This window comes from Pituophis catenifer, unplaced genomic scaffold (assembly GCF_029215685.1).
Source record: "Pituophis catenifer annectens isolate HBS135680 unplaced genomic scaffold, rPitCat1.0.hap2 SCAF_13, whole genome shotgun sequence".
Classification (NCBI taxonomy): domain Eukaryota; kingdom Metazoa; phylum Chordata; class Lepidosauria; order Squamata; family Colubridae; genus Pituophis; species Pituophis catenifer.
This window is the reverse complement of record NW_027256893.1, coordinates 6,473,243-6,492,260: the sequence shown is the minus strand read 5'-3', so window position 1 is coordinate 6,492,260 and position 19,018 is coordinate 6,473,243. Positions and strand designations below refer to the sequence as shown.

Here is a 19,018-nt window from a genome sequence, read left to right as displayed (position 1 = left end):
ACTCTAGCTTTGTAGGAAGCAAGAAAAGAAAAGCTTAAAGTAACCCCAAACCTTTTTTATTATTATAAATTAATGTGAGGTCTTTATTAAGAATAAAGTTTGAAAAGGGCCACTGCCTTTTAAGCTGGTTGCAACTATTCTAATTGAGTTAGGATTCTCCCTTTGGTGCAGCTGACAGTAATCCGTCTAGGTTTACACATTTCAAAGGCCGGCTTGATTTATGGTTTAACAACCTTCATGAATCCCAACCAGTAGAGGCTTACTCAACAAACCATAACCATCTTCCATGATTATTAATCCAAGCTGCAAAACGCCACATAATTAGACCAATAGGAAACACCCTTCTTTGGCTGTCTGTGAGAAGCAGTTGAGTTTTGGAGAACACAGCGAATCTTGGCTTCTTCCAGGCTGTGTGTTTTTCTGAGGCTGTTTAAGGTAAAGGAAAAGGTTCCCCTCACACATATGTGCTAGTCGTTCCTGACTCTAGGGGGCGGTGCTTATCTCCATTTCAAAGCCAAAGAGCGCTGTCCGAAGGCGTCTCCGTGGTCATGTGGCCGGCATGACAACACCAAAGGCACACGGAACTCTGTTCCCTTCCCACCAAAGGTGGTCCCTATTTTTCTACTTGTATTTTTTTTACATGCTTTCGAACTGCTAGGTTGGCAGAAGCTGCGACAAGTAATGGGAGCTCACCCCGTTATGCGGCACTGGGGATTCGAACCGCTGAACTGTTGACCTTCTGATTGGCAAGCTCAGCATCTTAGCCATTGAGCCACCGTGTCCCCTAAGGCTGCTTAGGATGAGCCATAACCAAAGTCCTGACCTCAGTCCAAATGATGTGGTATTTGCATTGCTAACATGTGGAAGCTTTGTGCCCCCAACCCCTGAAGTTCCGACCATGGTTAAATTTCCAAAAGGGCCCCAGAAAAAGAAGTGGTGTTTTGCAGGAGCATCAGAGTAAAAGCAGATTGTGCAACAGGATCTTTTCTTTGTAAGAAACCCCCCCTGTCCTTTTGAGTATTTAACCAAGAGAAATGGCTCGCCGTCACTGGCTGGCACCGTCTCTCATTCATAGTAAACAAAGGAGAAGTCCCAGAATTTTTTTGGATCAGGCGTCTGCTCCAAACTCCGCTGATTAATGTACTTCACAAATTTCAGTGTCTCTCGATCTCTGTAAACTAAAGCCAAGCAATTGGCCTCTGGATTAACCGTCAGCAGCTGGAAAAGAGAATAAAACAAGGGCAGTTAAGTAAAAACAACCTATGCTTACTACTTCTAAGGAGCGTGCAGGAAAACCTCACTTTCATGAACGCACCTGTGCAGACCCGTCCAAATGATAGGTTTCAATAAAAACCCTACTTCCTCTGCTGGAAACACTCAGGCCGCATGCACAGAAGAATAGGATGTAAGTAACTATAATTTCCCATAAAATAAACATTAAGATAGCTTCACCGCAGCGTGGAAAACAGGATTCTCAGTGGCTGCTCATTACGAGATGCTACATTCATTAGGTTCTTGTTCAAATTCACAGAGGCATCTCGAGCGGCTACTGTGGGAACAAAATGTCCCTCTATTCAGCCAGCTCCAGTCCTTTTGAAACTGCACAAAAAAGGCAAATCCTTTGCTTGAAACAATTAGGGAAATTGAAAGTAGAACTTGGCAATAACATAATAGCATTAGCAATGCTCTTACGACGGAGTATTCTGTTCAGTTTGTCAATGCACCTTAAAAAAAAGATACGGGATTAAAAAAAAAAGATACCAAAGTGATTACTGGATTGAAACAGATCCCCCCTGCAGGGTGAAACAAACAATTGGGGTACAGCATGTGATGGGGGAATGAAGTAGAGCAAGGGAAGAAATAATATAAATAAGAACAAGCATACAGGTAAAAAGTCTGTAGATTCTCAGTCCTCCAGGTCATGGTTGTCCCAAAGGTGCTTTTTTCAGGAGGCAACTGGACTTTGTGGTTTTTCTTAGAAGACGTTTCGCTTCTCCTCCAAGAAGCTTCTTCAGCTCTGACAGGATAGTGGAGAATGGAAGGATTGATATTCCTTGCAGACAGCTGGTCATTTGCATCCTCCAAACTCAAGGCCAGGGGGCTGGATCCGGCTCGTTGGATGCTTAAATCTGGCCTGCAGGGCCGCCCTGGAAACAGTGAAGGACTGACCCGCTGTGCCTCTGCCAGCTGAAAAACTGAGCTCGCAAGGGCTGCGGGTGGCTTTCCCGAGCTCCTTTTTTGCTGGCAGAGGGTTGCAGGAGGCCGTCACAGGCAAAAATGGAGCTTGGGAACCCATTTTCACTGGCAGAGCGCTTGGGCCGCCACAGGAGCCCCAGACACGAGTGATGTTGAGCTGGCCATGCCCACCCTGGCCACACTCACCCCCCGCCCCAAGGTCAAATACAATCCTGGTGCAGCCCTCAATGAAATCGATTTTGACACCCCCGTTTTAGAGGGTCATTGAAGGATGCAAATGACCAGCTGTCTGCCAGGAATATCAATCCTTCCATTCCCCACTATCCTGTCAGAGCTGGAGAAGCTTCTTGGATGAGAAGCAAAAATGCCTTCAAAAGAAAAAAAACAAAAGTCCAGTTGCCTCCTGAAAAAGCACTTTTGGGACATGTCTACAGGTAGCTGGACATCTGCAAAGGGAGGGATAGCAAGAGCTTATGGTCAATTTCAAAACGACCTGTGTGCTGAGCAAGTTCACCTGTGCCCCTGAAAATGGGAAAAAAAAATATGTTTACCTCTTCATCTTCACCTTTTGCAATGTATGAAGTGAAGCCTCCCAATTCGACGTCCCAATCTTAAAAGGAATGAACATCCACATTTTAAATTTTAAAGCGAGCAGCCACAAACAAATCCATTTGCCCAAACACAATAGTAAAGTTGATTGATTTTTGATGATTTATGTACCGCCCATCTCAGCACTAAGAAGATTTTAAAATTTGTTTTTAAGAGGAGGGTTGGCCAACTCAATGGCAAAAAAAATCGAGTAATGGCTTTGGATTGTGAAGACGGGTGTACAACATCTGCAAGGCTAAAAATGTAAGCAATTTCCAGGGGATGTTTAGGGAGATTCTCAATCATCCAGGTCGTGGTTGTCCCAAAAGTGCTTTTTCAAGAGGCAACTAGACTTTCTGTTTTATCTTTGAAGACGTTTCGCTTCTCATCCAAGAAGCTTCCTCAGCTCTGACTGGAGGGTGGGGAATAGAAGAATGGAAATCCAGTCAGAGCTGAAGAAACTTCTTGGATGAGAAGCAAAATGTCTTCAAAGAAAACCCAGAAAGTCCAGTTGCCTCTTGAAAAAAGCACCTTTGGGACCGTTTCCAGGGAGTTATTATATTTTGTCATTTAGGCATAAAGGAATTTTTCCCTTCCGTGGTTAACTCTGGATGATATTCTTGCATTAATGGATAAAAGGGCCTGGTGGCTCAGCAGACTGATAGCATTGTGATCAACACCAGCTGTCTGCAATTACTGTAAGTTTGAATCTCACCAGGCTCAAGGTTGACTCAGCCTTCCATCCTTTCAAAGGTAGGTAAATTGAGGAGCCAGATTGTGGGGGCAATAAGCTGACTTTGTATAAATATACAAAAGGATGAAGGCTATTGCTTAACGAATTGTAAGCCGCCCTGAGTCTCCGGAGAAGGGCGGCATATAAATCAAATTAAAAAAATAAAAATAAATAAATAAATAAAAATAATAAAAGAGACTCCAAGCCTAGCCAGTGCCGGATGAGTTTGAAGATCAGTGAGCGTATAACCTGTTGCTTGGGAGCGGCTGAATTTCATCCCTTTTGTGGTGCTTCAGCAACAGCTCCTTGTCCTTTGTGTGGAAAGTGGGGCAGGAAAAGCTCTCCCCATGAAGAGTTTCAGACAAAATGAAACCAACCTTCAGCCCCACAGAAGAACAGCAGATCCAGGGCAAACTCTGCTCTTTGGGCATCGTGGATCAGTGTGTAGCATCCTTTTCTCCAGCGTCTCAGTTCTCCGGCGCAAAGAGGGACGCCTGAGGGAGAAAAGACCAGATGTTCTCAGCTTTCAAGATGGCTACATACCATTTTACAGAACTGGATGAGGGAGGGAAAAGTCCCATTCCGGACTAGATGACCTACAAGGCTCCTTACAACTCTCTTAATCTGTTAAATCAGTGTTTCTCAACCTTGGTAGCTTGAAGATGGGTGGACTTCAACTCCCAGAATCCCCCAGCCAGCAGCGCTGGCTGGGGGATTCTGGGAGTTGAAGTCCACCCATCTTCAAGCTTCCAAGGTTGAGAAAGACTGTGTTAAATAGATGTTTACTCCTGAGAGAGGAAGGGATGAAAAGGCCTCTGTTTCCACCTCAACTTGTGTGGGGAGGAAGCAACCCCCCCCAAAAAAACACAATTTGTACACATGAAGCCCAATCAACAGCCACAGCGACGGGAGGACGAGAGATCTGGCGCTCTCTTTCTAATGGTAAATAGTGCTGATGTTGTATCCTGGCAGGGCAAGCGGGTGACCAGAGCGAGTGGAATTCCACCACATTCTGAGAATAGGCCCTTTTTTGACAAGCCCAGGCTGCTCTCATTCAGAATCATTCTGGACAGAATTAAATGGGACGCTTGGCTCTTCTTTGCACTTGGCAGATTACAAAAAGGGCTGCTCAGATCCTTTTCAAATTTCATTCACCCAGGCATGAAAACGAAAACAAAGAAAAAAAAATACATGGAAGAAAATGAAACTGCTCCCTATACCCTCCGTGCTCCCGAGGAATTCCAGCAAATGTACTGTGGTAATAATTTGAAAAATCCGTATTTGGTGAGAGAGAAAAAAAAAAAGAAGCAGCTTAACTTGAAAATTCTGCCCAATTTCTACCGATCAACCTACTTACCTTCATTTGGCTTAGAATCAAGAGTTTAGGTTGAATTGGTAATAAACCTATCTAAAGGTAAAGGTTCCCCTCGCACATATGTGCTAGTCGTTCGCGACTCTAGGGGGCGGTGCTCCTCTCCGCTTCAAAGCCGAAGAGCCAGCGCTGTCCGAAGACGTCTCCGTGGTCATGTGGCTGGCATGACTCAACGCCAAAGGCACACAGAACGCTGTTCCCTTCCCACCAAAGGTGGTCCCTATTTTTCTACTTGCATTTTTTACATGCTTTCGAACTGCTAGGTTGGCAGAAGCTGGGACAAGTAATGGGAACTCACTCCGTTACGCGGCGCTAGGGATTCGAACCACTGAACTGGTGGCCTTTCGATCGACAAGCTCAGCGTCTTAGCCACTGTGCCACCGCATCCCTTTAAACCTATCTAGTGAGTTGTCAAAATGCCCACATCAAAGGGGAGCTGAAGAGATGTAACAGATACGGATTACTAAGCATTTTGGACACATTGTGATTTGGGCTGTGCTGCCCGACAGACTTGAGACTAGATCTGGAAAGCTCAGTATACCACTCTCTCGGCTGGCGTCATTATCGGAGATGCTCCCTGGCGCCTCTGTACAGTCTGTGTTGCCAGCTTCCTCTTGACTGCTGGGGCCTTGTGAGCTTTCAGGAGACTCCCTTCCTCCTTCTTCCTCTTCCTCCTCTGGGGCTAGAAAATGCAGTTTCAGGCCCGTGAAATTGGAAAGGAGCAAGAAGAAGGCTTCGGACCGGAAGAGCTCCCAACACTCTTTCAAAGTAGCCGGCAAGCTTTTCTCTTCTGCTTTCTCGTAATGCCTAAAAACACAGTAAGCTTTATTAGTTTTTTTCCTGAACGCCATCACTCTGCTAAACAAATAATTCCCTCAACACTGTCAAACTATTTGCTAAGTCTGCACTGCTATTAATCTTCTCATCGTTCCCATCGCCCATCTTTTCCACTTATGACTGCATGACTGTAACTTTGTTGCTGGTATCCTTAAGATTTATACTGACTGTTTCCTAATAGGATTTAATTGCTTATGGGTTCCCTATGACTAGTATTAAGTGCTATACCTTATGATTCCTGACGAATGTATCTTTTCTTTTTATGTACACTGAGAGCATATGCACCAAATATTCTATTCTATTCTATTCTATTCTATTCTATTCTATTCTATTCTATTCTATTCTATTCTATTCTATTCTATCCTATCCTATCCTATCCTATCCTATCCTATCCTATCCTATCCTATCCTATCCTATCCATGAGGGCTTTCCTACACTTACTTTCTTCAAAATACTTTGCTGAAAGGTTCTGCTAACACAGAACAACTAACGCAGGTGGTCCTGGACCTATGACCACGATTGAGCCCAAAATTTCTGTTGCTAAGTGAGACAGTTAGCAATAGTAATAGCAATAGCTATAATAGTGCTTTATAGACCTCTCCAAGTGGTTTACAGAGTCAGCCTATTGCCCTCAAACAATCTGGGTCCTTATTTTACTGACCTCGGAAGGATGGAAGGCAGAGTCAACCTTGAGCCTGGTGAGATTCGAACTGCCAAATTCCAGGCAGCCGGCAGTCAGCAGAAGTAGCCTGCAGGACTGCACTCTAACCTCTGCGCCACCATGGCTCATTAAGTGAGTTTTGCTCCATTTCCCACCTTTCTTGCCACCATTGTTAAGTGAATCACCGAGGTTGTTACATTAGTTACATGGTTGTTAAATGAATCTTTCCCATTGACTTTGCTCATGAGGTCACAAAAGGGGATCACACGACCCGGGGACTCTGCAACCGTCATAAATACATGCCAGTTGCCAAGCATCTGAATTTTAATCACCTGATGGGGAATGCTACAATAGGTTGTAAGTATGAATACTGGTAATAAAGTCACTTTTTTTGGCGCCGTTGTAACTTAAAGTGGCCACTAAATGAATGGATGTAAGTCGAGGACTACCTATATATGCAGGAAAGAGGAAAACATGCAGAAGGCAGCCTAAAACGGCATACTACATTTTGATTCCATTCTGCTTTCTTCTCACAACGGATCTTTAAAATCTAAACTGAATTAAGAGTTGTGATTGGAAAAAGACAAGCAGGGACTTTAATTCGGAATGGCTCGCTCAGCCAAACAGGGTTGTGTAGGATTTAAAATATGGGTGGGTTGCGAAAAGGATACCTGCATTTTTGTGTTTTCCCTCCCAAGAGGCCAGCTGTCTTTTTTAAAAGCTGGGAAAAAATAAAATCCTCGCCAATTATAAAAGATCTGTAAACAACCCAGGATGTTGAACTCTTAGGAAGTTCTGTTGTTTGGAATTTCATATCCTCACTTCCTTACTAGCATATAAGACAACCGGTCGGATTAACTGAAATTCTCAAGATGATCCGGTTTCATAAAGAGATTCTCGCATTACGTTCACGGATTATCTTTGAGCGAGAGCCAATTCCAGCTGGCACAGGTTGGTTGGTGGCTGGAAAAGGACACAACTGTTAAACTGGGAGTGACGCAGCCTGAAGCAGCCTTACCTTTTGTTGGGAGGCCCTCTACTGCTCCAGCTGAGTCCTTCCATCTTCAGAGCTTTGCAAACCAGCTTGTACTTGTCTCTCTAGGAACCAAGAACAAGGAAAGCACATCTGAAACCAGCTCTTGCAAGCAGGGATACTGCAGCCATCACAAATATCATTCTGGACAGACACAGACTTCAGAGGATAATTAGAACTGCAGAAAAAAACATGGCTACCAACCTGCCTTCCATTGAGGATCTGTATACTACACGAGTCAAAAAGAGGGCTGTGAAAATATCTACAAACCCCTTGCATCCTGGACATAAATTGCTTCAACTCCTACCCTCAAAACAACACTATAGAGCACTGCACACCAGAACAACTAGACACAAGAACAGTTTTTTCCCCAACGCCATCGCTTTGCTAAACAACTAATTCCCTCAACACTGTCAAACTATTCACTAAGTCTGCACTACTATTAATCTTCTCATCGTTCCCATCACCCATCTCCTCCCACTTATGACTGTAATTTTGTTGCTTGTATCCTTATGATTTATATTGATATTGTTTCCTGATTGCTTATTTGTTCCCTATGACTATCATTAAGTGTTGTACCTTCTATTCTATTCTATTCTATTCTATTCTATTCTATTCTATTCTATTCTATTCTTCTATTATTCTATTCTATTATTAAATATGATCTAGCTGCTAAGCATCTGAATTTTATTCACATGACAGTGTAGATGTTGCACTGGTTGTATGTGAGAAAATCATAAATCATAAGTCACTTTTTTCAATGCCGTTGTAATTATCTGTACTCGGCACCTCTCAACCTGCCATGTGAAGTTGAAAGAAATATGAGAATCGGGATTGTGCCTGTGGCCTTTTCATCTTGCACCCAAGAATGTGCTTGGCCTCACCTTGAGAAAGTCTTTCAGCAAGATCTCTGATCGATCTTCAAATTCTTCCTGGATCCGTGCTTGGGAATCCATGTCCAAATAAACTGGATTGATCCAATCATACAAGATTTCATGCTGGAAAAATGTGGAGGAATGGAAGACGAGGATGAAATTTACACGATGGCACTGAAAATCCACTTATCCCAAAGTAACCATCTTTGTTCTTTGTCGCTGTTGTTTCCAGAAATTCTGGTATGTGCTTGTCACGCATAGTCCAGTATAGTGTTTCTCGACTTAAGTCAACTTTAAGATGTGTGGACTTCAACTCCCAGAATTCCCCAGCCAACCCAAGCAACTTAAAGTCCAGCAAATACCAGTCCAGCAAATACCAGTCCAGCACGTGTACTTACATTGCTTTGCACTCAGCAGTCAACACATCAGCCCTACACTCACACTGAATTGTACACTACCGGTGCAGCACAAAATCAGCAAGTGCAGCTTCTATTTGGAGAAACGACTATTCCCAACTTGGCTCCCTCAAATGTTAGGCTAAAGATGAAAACTGTTGTGGTCCTCCAGTGGCCTGCGGAGCTAGCAGCAGAGTCAGACAGTGAGGCGGTTGGGGAGGAACATGGGCCAGTCCTGGAGTCTGGGGAAGGCTTGGAGGAGGGCTCTGCATCGGAGGCAGAGAAAGGGCCATCTGGGAGGTACGTGCTGCCTCCGGAGCCTCCAGAGTCGAACCTCAGCGAGGCAGAGGAACAGGGGGAGCCTGTTCCCAGTGCGCGCATGCGCAGAGCTGCCAGAAGGCAAGAACAGTTAAAACAAAAGGGACGACTCAGGAGTAGGGCTTGGAGATGATTGGCCCCTCCCATACAGCTTAAAAGAGGAGCAAAGGCACATGAGCCTTTGCAGGAAGCAACGTTGTTAATTCTGTGCGGTTTAAAGTCTGAAGCTCTGTTTGATTCTGGACTCCGTGTGGCTTTGCCAATTACGTCTTTGGCAGCATTTCAAGGGAGATCAAGGTGGGTGATTATCAGCCTTATCCTGAAGGACTCTTTGGGACTCATCTGTGAATGAACAGAATTCACAGCAATAAAAGAGATTTTTGGGACTACTCATGTGTTTTACTGACTCAGGAAGCCTAGGTCAGAACAGAAACATGAGAGCACAGGCAAAAATGGCCTTTCTCCTTGGTAGGTCAGACCAAGAATCAAAAGTATTGTAGAACAATACCACAATATTGCAGGTAGCAAAGCAGCTTACATCACGAGGGATGTGGGGGCTTCGTGGAATCCGTGGCTCGATATGACGTGGTGGCCTTGCAACCGAGGGGCCATGAAACCAGCCGCTCACCGACAAGCGGCATTTCTCTTTGGAGACGACTTCAGACACCTGGGATAGAGGAAAAGGCAAAAGAACATGTAAGCACTGACGAAAATGCTGTCAGGAATTTTCTCCTCATTTCTAGGTTAATTCCCTCCTTGATTAGTTTCCATCCGTTGCTTCTTGTCCTGCCTTCAGGTGCTTTGGAGAATAGGCTGACCTCCTCTTCTTTGTGGCAGCCTCTCAAAGAGTGGAAGACTGCTACCATGTCACCCCTAATCCTTCTTTTCTCTAGACTAGCCATACCCAATTCCTGCAACCGTTCTTCATAGGTTTTAATCTCCAGTCCTCAAATTATCCTCGTTGTTCTCCTCTGCACTCTTTTAAGAGTCTCGACGTAGGAAAAGGAATAATTGCTCACCTGGTGGAAGGAGACTGGTGATACTTCAAAGAAAGCGAGCGAGTTCCAGGAAGGGACCAAAGACTTGACAATCTGCAAAGGCTGGAAGTGATCTGCCAGAGAAAAGGCAGGCCAGTAAGCACAACTATCTGGAATTCTCCCACTGTATCTACTCTTTCACCACTTTCTGGCTTCTGAACGAAAGAGAGGAAAAGTGGCCCTTGGAGACAGGTGAAACAGAAGAACTAAGTTTACAAATAAGACTCAGTTTACAATCTAGAAGGATCCAAGGATCCAACCTGGCCCTAATACTGTGGCAGTAAGAAAGCACATATCTAAAGATGGGGAGCTATCAGTACGAAAGTCTAGATGTCAGCACTTCAACCTGCATTTACTCTAGTGCTGACGTAAGAAGGAGAAGAAGGGGCAGCTGGCAAGAGGACGCTTGACTTCTCACCTACTTATTTTCCCTGAAGATAATATCCCCTAGGAGATGAGATGGGAGGGGGGGACATTCCTGGGAGCTGAAGTAGTAGATATGGGGAGAGTGATTTGGAAGAGGGCCAATGAGACGCAGAGAATTGGGGAACAGAAAGGGAAGGTTTGGGGTCAGGAAGTCAGTGTTGGCTACGCCACAATCGGGGACAGGTTGTCGTGCTTAATAAAATGAAAGATTTCTTCAAAGGCTATTTGTTTGGAAATGCAATTTATTTTATTTGAGACGACATCGAAACCTGACACTAGAGATTCTCAGTCATCCAGGTCATAGTTGTCCCAAAGGTGCCTTTTATTGAGGCAACTGGACTTTCTTGTTGTTTTTTTCTTTTGAAGATGTTTCGCTTCTCATCCAAGAAGCTTCTTAAGCTCTGACAGGATGGTGGGGAATGAAAGGATTTATATTCCTTGCAGAAAGCTGGTCGTTTGCATTCTTTTTGAGGGTCGTTGAAGCACTTGGAGGTTTATCTGTGTCCCCAGGGCCATCTGAGTGGTGCACCTGGTTTCTATAGTCCTATAATCCATTCCTACTCCCACACCATTCCAAGGGTGTTCATCCCAAGCCTGATAAAGGTCTGTAGTTGTGAAATCTCATGAAAGATTGTTGGCTGGGACTTTGCTGGAGAGGAATTCCCTTTAATCTAAATAAAAGAGGTTTTATCGGGACGAGGAGTCTGCTTCATGCTCTTGGGAGGCCTGGGCCAGAACAGTTATATAGGATGTCAATCAAAGAGAGATGGAGGTGGGGAGGAATGGAAGGAAGGAACCCTGAAGAGCTGGCTTGAGCTCCTGAAGGACAGGTGTGATATAAAATCTACCAAAGCAGGCAAAATAACAAAATCCTACCTACCATCTGTACAGAAGAGATCCAAAGTGCCCCCATCGTGCTCATGCCAAGGGGGTACAAGGTAAAGGATGAATGCGATTCTCCGCCCCTCCAGCTCATCATCATGGCACAGCAGGGTATCTGGAACAAAACAGGAATTTGGTTGTGTGAGGCACACAATGCGGCTAAGAGCCTTGGTAGTACAAGGGTTTAAGGCACCCTGTTATTAAGCTGCTTAAGACCAGCTGCCTGCAATTACTGCAGGGTTCGAATCTCACCAAGGCTCAAGGTTGACTCAGCCTTCCATCCTTTCTAAGGTAGGTGAAATGAGGACCCAGTTTGTGGGGGCAATAAGCTGACTTTGTATAAATATACAAAAGGATGAAGGCTATTGCTGAGCACTTTGTAAGCCGCCCTGAGTCTCCGGAGAAGGGCGGCATATAAATCAAATTAAAAAAAAAATAAAAAAAAAATAAAGCAGGGCAGTCAAGTTGATTGGGTACCACCGGGTCAGTGCTGATTCTTCGCACCCAAGTCCAAATCTATTGTTTGTGTTCCAATTCAACAGTATCTTTTCCTGTATCTCAGGGGTCTGCAACCTTAAATACTCAAAGAGCCATTTGGACCTGTTTCCCACAGAAAAGAAAACACCGGGAGCCACAAAACCCTGACTATTTCTTGAGCGGCCACAAAACTAGCCTATGTAGTTGAATTAAACGTTCTGTTTTCTTCTGAAACTTTTCTTCTCTTGGATTTATCCATGGTTGGCCTACCAGGGGTTGAAAAGCTCAATAAATTGTGCTGGCGGGTGTCGCACATTGGCGGTTGTGACTCATATTTTGAGCGACAGGGAGCCGCAGCAGAGGGGTGAAAGAGTCACATGCAGCTCTGGAGCTGCAGGTCACTGACTTCTGCCATATCTCATAGTATCTCAGGACTGGAAGAGACCTTGGAGGACTTCCAGTCCAACCCGCTTCCCAAGGCAGGAGTCCTTATTGCATCCCAGACAAATGGTTGTCCAATCTCTTCTTGAAAACCTTCAGTGATGGAGCACCCACAATTTCTGGAGGCAAGTCATTCCACTGATTAATTGCTCTCACCGTTAGGAAATTTTTCCTTAGTTCTAGGCCGGATTTCTCTTTAATGAACTTCCATCTGTTACTTCTTGTCCTGCCCTCAGGTACTTTGGAGAATGGGTTTCATTTCATTTCATTTCATTTATTGGATTTATATACCGCCCTACTCCCGAAGGACTCAGGGAGGTGAACAGCCACAGAATAAAACACATAAATACAAAATTTAAAAACAGAATAAAATCGAATTAAACAATTTGGCCGAAACAAATTTAAAACACCCAGTAATTTTAAAAACAAATTAAAATTTACATTTTAAAGGGGAAAGATTTAGGCCAGGCCGACTTGATGGAATAAAAAAGTATTGAGAGCGTGACGGAAGATGCGCAGATCCGGGATCCTCCATATCTCCGGGGGGAGCTCATTCCAGATAGTAGGTGCCCCCACAGAGAAGGCTCTCCCCCTGGGGGCCGCCAGTCGAGGTTAACCCCCTCTTCTCTGCCACAGCTCCTCAAGTATTGGAAGACAACTATCATATCACTCCTAATCCTTCTCTTCGTTAGACTAGTCATATCAAGTTCCCTTAATCATTCATTGTACAATTTAGCTCCCAGATCCCTTATAATCTTTGTTGCTCTTCTCTGCACTCTTTCTAGAGCCTCAGTTTTTTTTAAAAAAAGTTTTTTATTATGAACACATAAAAAAAAAAGTGATATGTATATAAATGTTGTATGTTTGTGTCTTGTTTTAGCAGTTTTTTTTAATATTGTGTTGACCAGAACTGGACGTAGTACTCCATCTGCCCAGTGCGGAAGTCTGTCAAGATTAGGGGTGAAATTCAACAGGTTCTGAAGAACCGGTAGTGGAAATTTTGAGCAGTTCGGAGAACCGGCAAATACCACCTCTGGCCGGTCCCAGAGTGGGGTGAGAATGGAGATTTTGCAGTATCCTTCACCTGCCACACCCACCAAGCCAGAACCAGTAGTAAAAAAAAATTTGGATTTCACCACTGCTCAAGATCCTTCTGAATCTTGAGCCTATCTTCCAAAGTGTTTGCAATTTCCCCCGGCTTGGTATTGTCTGCAAATCTGATAAGTTTCCCTTCTACAGTACCTCCTCATCTGGATCATTTATGAAGATGTTGAAGAGTACTAGGCCTAAGACAGAATCTTGGGGTATCTCACTGCTGTTCTGTCCCCGCCTCACACACGCACACGAACAGTCAGCCAGGAGTTAAATAAAACTTGCAGACAATAAATTCCTTCGATAACAGGATTGGCAGCAACCCAGTAGCTGCTTGCCAAGAACTTTACTCACAGAGAACCAAAACAAATTCACAAAGCCACAGAATTGTCAAGTCCAGTCCGTATTAAATCCAAGGCAGGCAGATAACGTAGTTTCAGAGATACAATGCGACTCGCTAGTTGTTTAGTTTTGTCCGTCACAGAGCCTGAATGGCCACCTCACCCCCTTTTATCCCCTGTGGGGTGTGGTCCAGTGACTCAGCTTAATCTCTGGCACGCCTCCTTTTCTGCTGCGTGCGCTTGTCTCTCCGACGCTGGCGTGGATCCAGCCAAGACTTATCTCCGTCACTGTCCGACTGTGACTGCTTGGCGATACCTGGCTCCTGGCCAATCTCTTCTCCTTCGGGAGACACCTGAGGCATTGCCAGAGAGGAGGGTCCTGGAGAGGGAGGCCTGGCCAACTCCTCTCCTTCACTTTTGGAGCCTTCTTCCTCCGATAAGACGGGCTCGGGGGTCGGAGTCACAACAACTGCATGCTTCCCTCCATGAAGATGTAATTCCACTGAGGACCATACACTGAGTGTGGGTGGACAGCCAATGACAAATCCATCAGGTGGTAATGCTGTCTATCCCACATTGTTCTATCTTAGCAAGAAGTAGGCTGTGGTCTACTTTGTCAAATGCCTTATTGAAGTCTAAGTAAATTATCTCCACAGCATTTCCTTGATCCACTAACTTAAGTCACTTTGTCAAAGAAGACAATATGGTTTGTCCAGCATGAAGTTTTTAACAAACCCATGCTGGCTTCTAGTGATCGCCATTTATTTTTAGGTGCTCACAAATCTGGTGCTCAATTATCTTTTCTGGATTTTTTCCAGTATCATACAGTTTCTTCAAGCAACACAATGGATTCATACCTTCAGGGTTCTTTTAATTTTTGGCTTACCTGTATATTCATATTTAGCACAAGACAGATCAATGGTTGGTTCCAGCTCTACCTGGATCACGTCAGAAAGCCAAGACCGGAATTCTTCAAAAAGAATTTTTCTAACAGATGAGAGAGAAGACAGGTGAGCTTGCGGCATCTCAGCTCTGCCTATTGTCTAAAGATGGAGGCATTTTGGCATTTGCTGTTACAAAACAAGTAAGCTTTTATAACTACCGTATTTTTTGGAGTATAAGATGCATTCCCCCCCCCAAAAAAGAGGATGAAAATTTGGGTGCGTCTTATACACCGAATGTAGCCAAAAACGTGAGGCACGCGATGGTCTGTGGCAATCCCTGCAACCTAGAACAGCTGATTGGGGGTATTCCGAGAGGGCAATCCACCCGCCAATCAGCTGCTCATGCTGAATCAGGCTACAATAATGTGCTGAAGTTGACCAGGCTGTTTGCTATTTGCTGCAAGGACTTGAGTTTGCAGCAGCAATCACATCCAGAAAGCACACATAAGTAACTGATTCAGCAGGATTCAATAACTTCTCTTTATATATAATATAACACATGAAGTAATATACAATACCAAAAGCAGGTTTTCCAACGTGGTAGTAAATACAAGCAAAACACAAGCAGAGGAGAGGAGTTTCAGTTTCAGTTTTGAGCAGCAGACTAGTTTAGAGCTCAGCACAGACTCAGAGCTGCAGAGCTAAGCCACGCCCAGGCTCCTTGCTGTCTCCTTCCTTGTTGCTCACACAGCAAATACTGTTTCAGTTTCCAAACAGCCCTCAACTCTTTCACACACTGACAGGATGCTAGCCAGATGAATACCGATGGATGCTGGTAGGCAGAGGCAGATTTTTTTCCCCTTATTTTCCTCCCCAAAAACTAAGGTGCGTCTTATACTCTGGAGCGTCTTATACTCCGAAAAATACGGTAAATAGGGCCCAGTTCCTCATAAAGGGCATGTTCATGGTTCAAGGTGAATAAACGTGGAGAGGGATGGGCTATACATGTAGTTAAATAAATACACACAATTTTCAGGCTGCAATTTCACAGAGCTAAATCTGCATTTGTTAAACCATGATTTGCCGAAGAAACTAAAATAGCTTATTTTGCAAAAAAAAAAAAAAAAAGTTTAGATTGCCACTATATCAAGTTAGGAACTAGCATAGTTTTGCTGATCCTAATTAATGGCCAAATCAGGGCTAATTTACCTTAATGCTGCTATGTGGAGCCCTCCTCTCTTCTTCAGGTCATCTGACTTCGCAACAAGAAAGACATAATTAGATTATTCAGAGATGGAAGCTTTTGCAGAAGAAAATCATACAGGTACAATCACAACTGGGGCCAGCAGCTCAGTCATAAAGGAAAGTGAATCCTAAGTGGACGATCACATGAAGAAAAGTGTGCTCTCCTTTTCCGCTGTCCTTTGGAACGCTCACCCCCGCACTGTGCTAATTAGCAAGAAGAAAATTCATGTCTGTTTTTACATCCATTGAAGAGGAAAGTTCACAAGATACTAAGCAGGCCACAACACAGGTAATGCACATCAAAAACAACACAGTGGTGCTGGCAGTCCCCATAAACAGCCAGTGCATCTCCCATTGCATGCCTGCTTACTCTCTTGTACAGTAATCCCTTTCTCTCCAAACTCTCCACTCTGCATGAGGGAAGAAAAAAAAAAAAAGGTCAGGCAAAGGAAACAAGTACTGTCTATAACGGTGATCACATGACTAAGGGACATGATGAATGTAACGGGCATCGATTGTAAAGTTTATTTATTTAGTTTGTCAAACAGGTACGAGATAACAGGTATAAGTATAAACAGGGACATGAGCACAGGTAATGAGTACAAATAAATGGGACAGTGGGACAGGGACGGTAGGCACGCTGGTGCGCTTATGCACGGCCCCTTATTTAAGTTATTTTTTCAGCACTGTCATAACTTCAAAAAGTCACTGAAAAATGCAGTCAATAAGCAAGTGTTTGGTATATCAGTGCCTTGCGTTAGTTTGGAGCACTCACCTGTTTGAACTTGTACAGATCATTACACTTTTCGTGGAAATCTAGGCTCAGGAGTTCCCTCTGCAGATCCTCCAGGAAGTCCTCGTTGGGGATGAACCCTGGGATAACACAGTGGGGGAAAGGAGCAGGATCCAGAATGACTGCCTCTAAAGGAAACACAACCCATATGGCAGGTTTTAGAGCTGGAGAGCATGATGGAGGTCACGGCAAATAACACCCTATATTAAATAAGACTCTGTCTTAGGCTTTATTTTAGTCTTAACTTTCATTATTAATTAAGCATATATTTAAAATATAATGATCAAATTATAGATTGAATTACATCCATCCATCCATCCATCCATCCATCCATCCATCCATCCATCCATCTATCTATCTATCTATCTATCTATCTATCTATCTATCTATCTATCTATCTATCATCAATCACTGTCTCTCTCTCTCTGTCTCTCTCTACCTACCTACCTACCATGTATCTACCTATCATCCATCTATATTAGAGCCGAGATGGCGCAGTGGTTAGGGTGAAGTACTGCAGCTACTTCAGCTGACTGCTAGTTCAGCAGATCAGTGGATCAAATCTCACCGGCTCAAGATTGACTCAGCCTTCCATCCTTCCGAGGTGGGTAAAATGAGGACCCAGATTGTTGGGGGGCAATATGCTATTTAGTATACTGTCTTTGGTGTAAGCCGCCCAGAGTCCTCGGAGAGTGGGCGGCATAGAAATATAAATAATAAAGATAAAAAATAAATAAATATCTACCTATCTACCAGTGGTGAGTTTCAAATTTTTTTAGTACCGATTCTGTGGGTGAGGCTTGGTGGGCATGGTATGGCTTGGTGGGCGTGGCAGGGGAAGGTTACTGCAAAATCCCAATTTCCTCCTGATCAGCTGGGACTTGGGAGGCAGAGAAGAGATGGGGGGGCAGTCAGTATTTTTACTACCGGTTCTCCGAACTACTCAAAATTTCCGCTACCGGTTCTCCAGAACTGGTCAGAACCTGCTGAAACCCACCTCTGCTATTTACCTACCTTATCTACCTACCTACCTACCTACCTATCCTACTGGTATCTACTTACCTACCAGTATTTATTTACTTATATACCTACCTACCGGTATCTACCTACCTACCTACCATTATATGCATATAATTGAATCCTAGATTTAGATATGAATTTTAATATCCAATTCTGGTTGAATCTGGGGCTGGTTATCCCAGCCCACCCCAAGCTGGGTGCCTTTCAGCACTCATGATGGCCAAGATAAAAAAAAAAAACTAGAAAACAAGGAGGCAGGAATATTAGGCACATTGACTAGTCTATACCATGGTATATCAATATCCATATATCTGTATTTAAATGTGGCTATAGAATGTCTTTTTTATGTGTGTGTGTATTATCTTACAAATTGTACAGCTATGCGTATGTACAGTATGTATATATATATACATAGTTCACACATATAAAAATACTGGCCATGATGAAAATATAATAATAATAATAATAATAATAATAATAATAATAATGATGATGATGATGATGATGATGATGATGATGATGATGATGATGATATCAAATGGCATTTTGCAACGCATCTGGAAAATACCGGGGGAATTAAAGCTCAGTTGCACCCCCTACCGGTCAATGCCAGCCACAACCGCCCCCCCCCCCGCCTCGATGAGGACTAGCCCCTTGGAACCCGCACCCCCTACCATGCTCAAGCGGCTCCTGGCTGGCCCAAGCGGCGGCCACTTTCTCCTTCAAGGCCGGCTCCTTCAAGGCGGCAGAGAACTCCACGCAGATCTGCCGCTTCAGGCGCTTCTTGGCGGCTTTCCCCGGCAGCGGCGGAGACGAAGACCCGGCCAGGGGCGGCCGCCGCTTCGGCTTCCCGTTCATGCTTTCTCCTTAAGCACGTGTGTCCCAGCGGAGAACTACGACTCCCGACAGGCCCCGCAGCAGGACGTCACGTCAGGAGGCGGGTCTAAAGGGTTGACTTGTCCAATCATCGCGGCTGGAGCGGGGAAAAAGCTCTTCGGAGCAGCTCTTCGGAGACTTCCTGTGAAAGGGAACGGAAGTTCCGCCTCCCGCCCGCCAGATAAACAAACATGACTGCTGTGAGTCGACAACGTCCGATGACGGATATGGCACAAGGGGAAGACTGTTAGTCGAATTCACATGGGCGTCCATAGGAAAAGCTGTCCCGCAATAGCGGCAGGAGATTTCCTTTTCTATTCTGCAAGGATAGTCTATGGTCGTTACTAGTGGCATTTAGAATCGCTGAGGGGCGGGCCCTGAGAACAGCCAATGAGCACTCCAAGGCTCTGGCACCCAATAGGCTCAAACTCGTCTCTCAGCTCCTATTGGCCAAAACCCCTCCACTGCCATTAACGACACAGGGACGCTCTTTTTT

The 19,018-nt window shown here is 44.4% G+C and overlaps 1 protein-coding gene across 1 annotated transcript; it reads right to left on the bottom strand.

Moving 5' to 3' along the window:
- Positions 1-87: 87 nt before the first annotated feature.
- On the bottom strand, positions 88-18,530 carry OGFOD1 (2-oxoglutarate and iron dependent oxygenase domain containing 1). The gene is made up of 13 exons (XM_070952724.1): positions 18,321-18,530; positions 16,609-16,754; positions 15,798-15,844; positions 14,591-14,691; positions 11,352-11,468; positions 10,028-10,119; positions 9,547-9,675; positions 8,305-8,418; positions 7,406-7,485; positions 5,431-5,696; positions 3,895-4,011; positions 2,748-2,806; positions 88-1,218 (listed from the first exon to the last, which is right to left on the bottom strand). Exons 1-13 carry the CDS (start codon positions 18,502-18,504, stop codon positions 1,066-1,068), a joined length of 1,605 nt encoding a protein of 534 aa, XP_070808825.1. The 5' UTR covers positions 18,505-18,530; the 3' UTR covers positions 88-1,065.
- Positions 18,531-19,018: the final 488 nt, after the last annotated feature.

Bases quoted from the DNA above. Each gene is read 5' to 3' on its own strand.
- OGFOD1 (XM_070952724.1), bottom strand. From the start codon at position 18,504: ATGAACGGGAAGCCGAAGCGGCGGCCGCCCCTGGCCGGGTCTTCGTCT. The intron at 10,120-11,351 runs GTAGGTAGGATT...TTTCTCTGGCAG, and splicing joins GGATCTCTTCTGTACAGATG to ATCACTTCCAGCCTTTGCAG. The intron at 5,697-7,405 runs GTAAGGCTGCTT...CTGTGTTTTTAG, and splicing joins AGAGGGCCTCCCAACAAAAG to GCATTACGAGAAAGCAGAAG.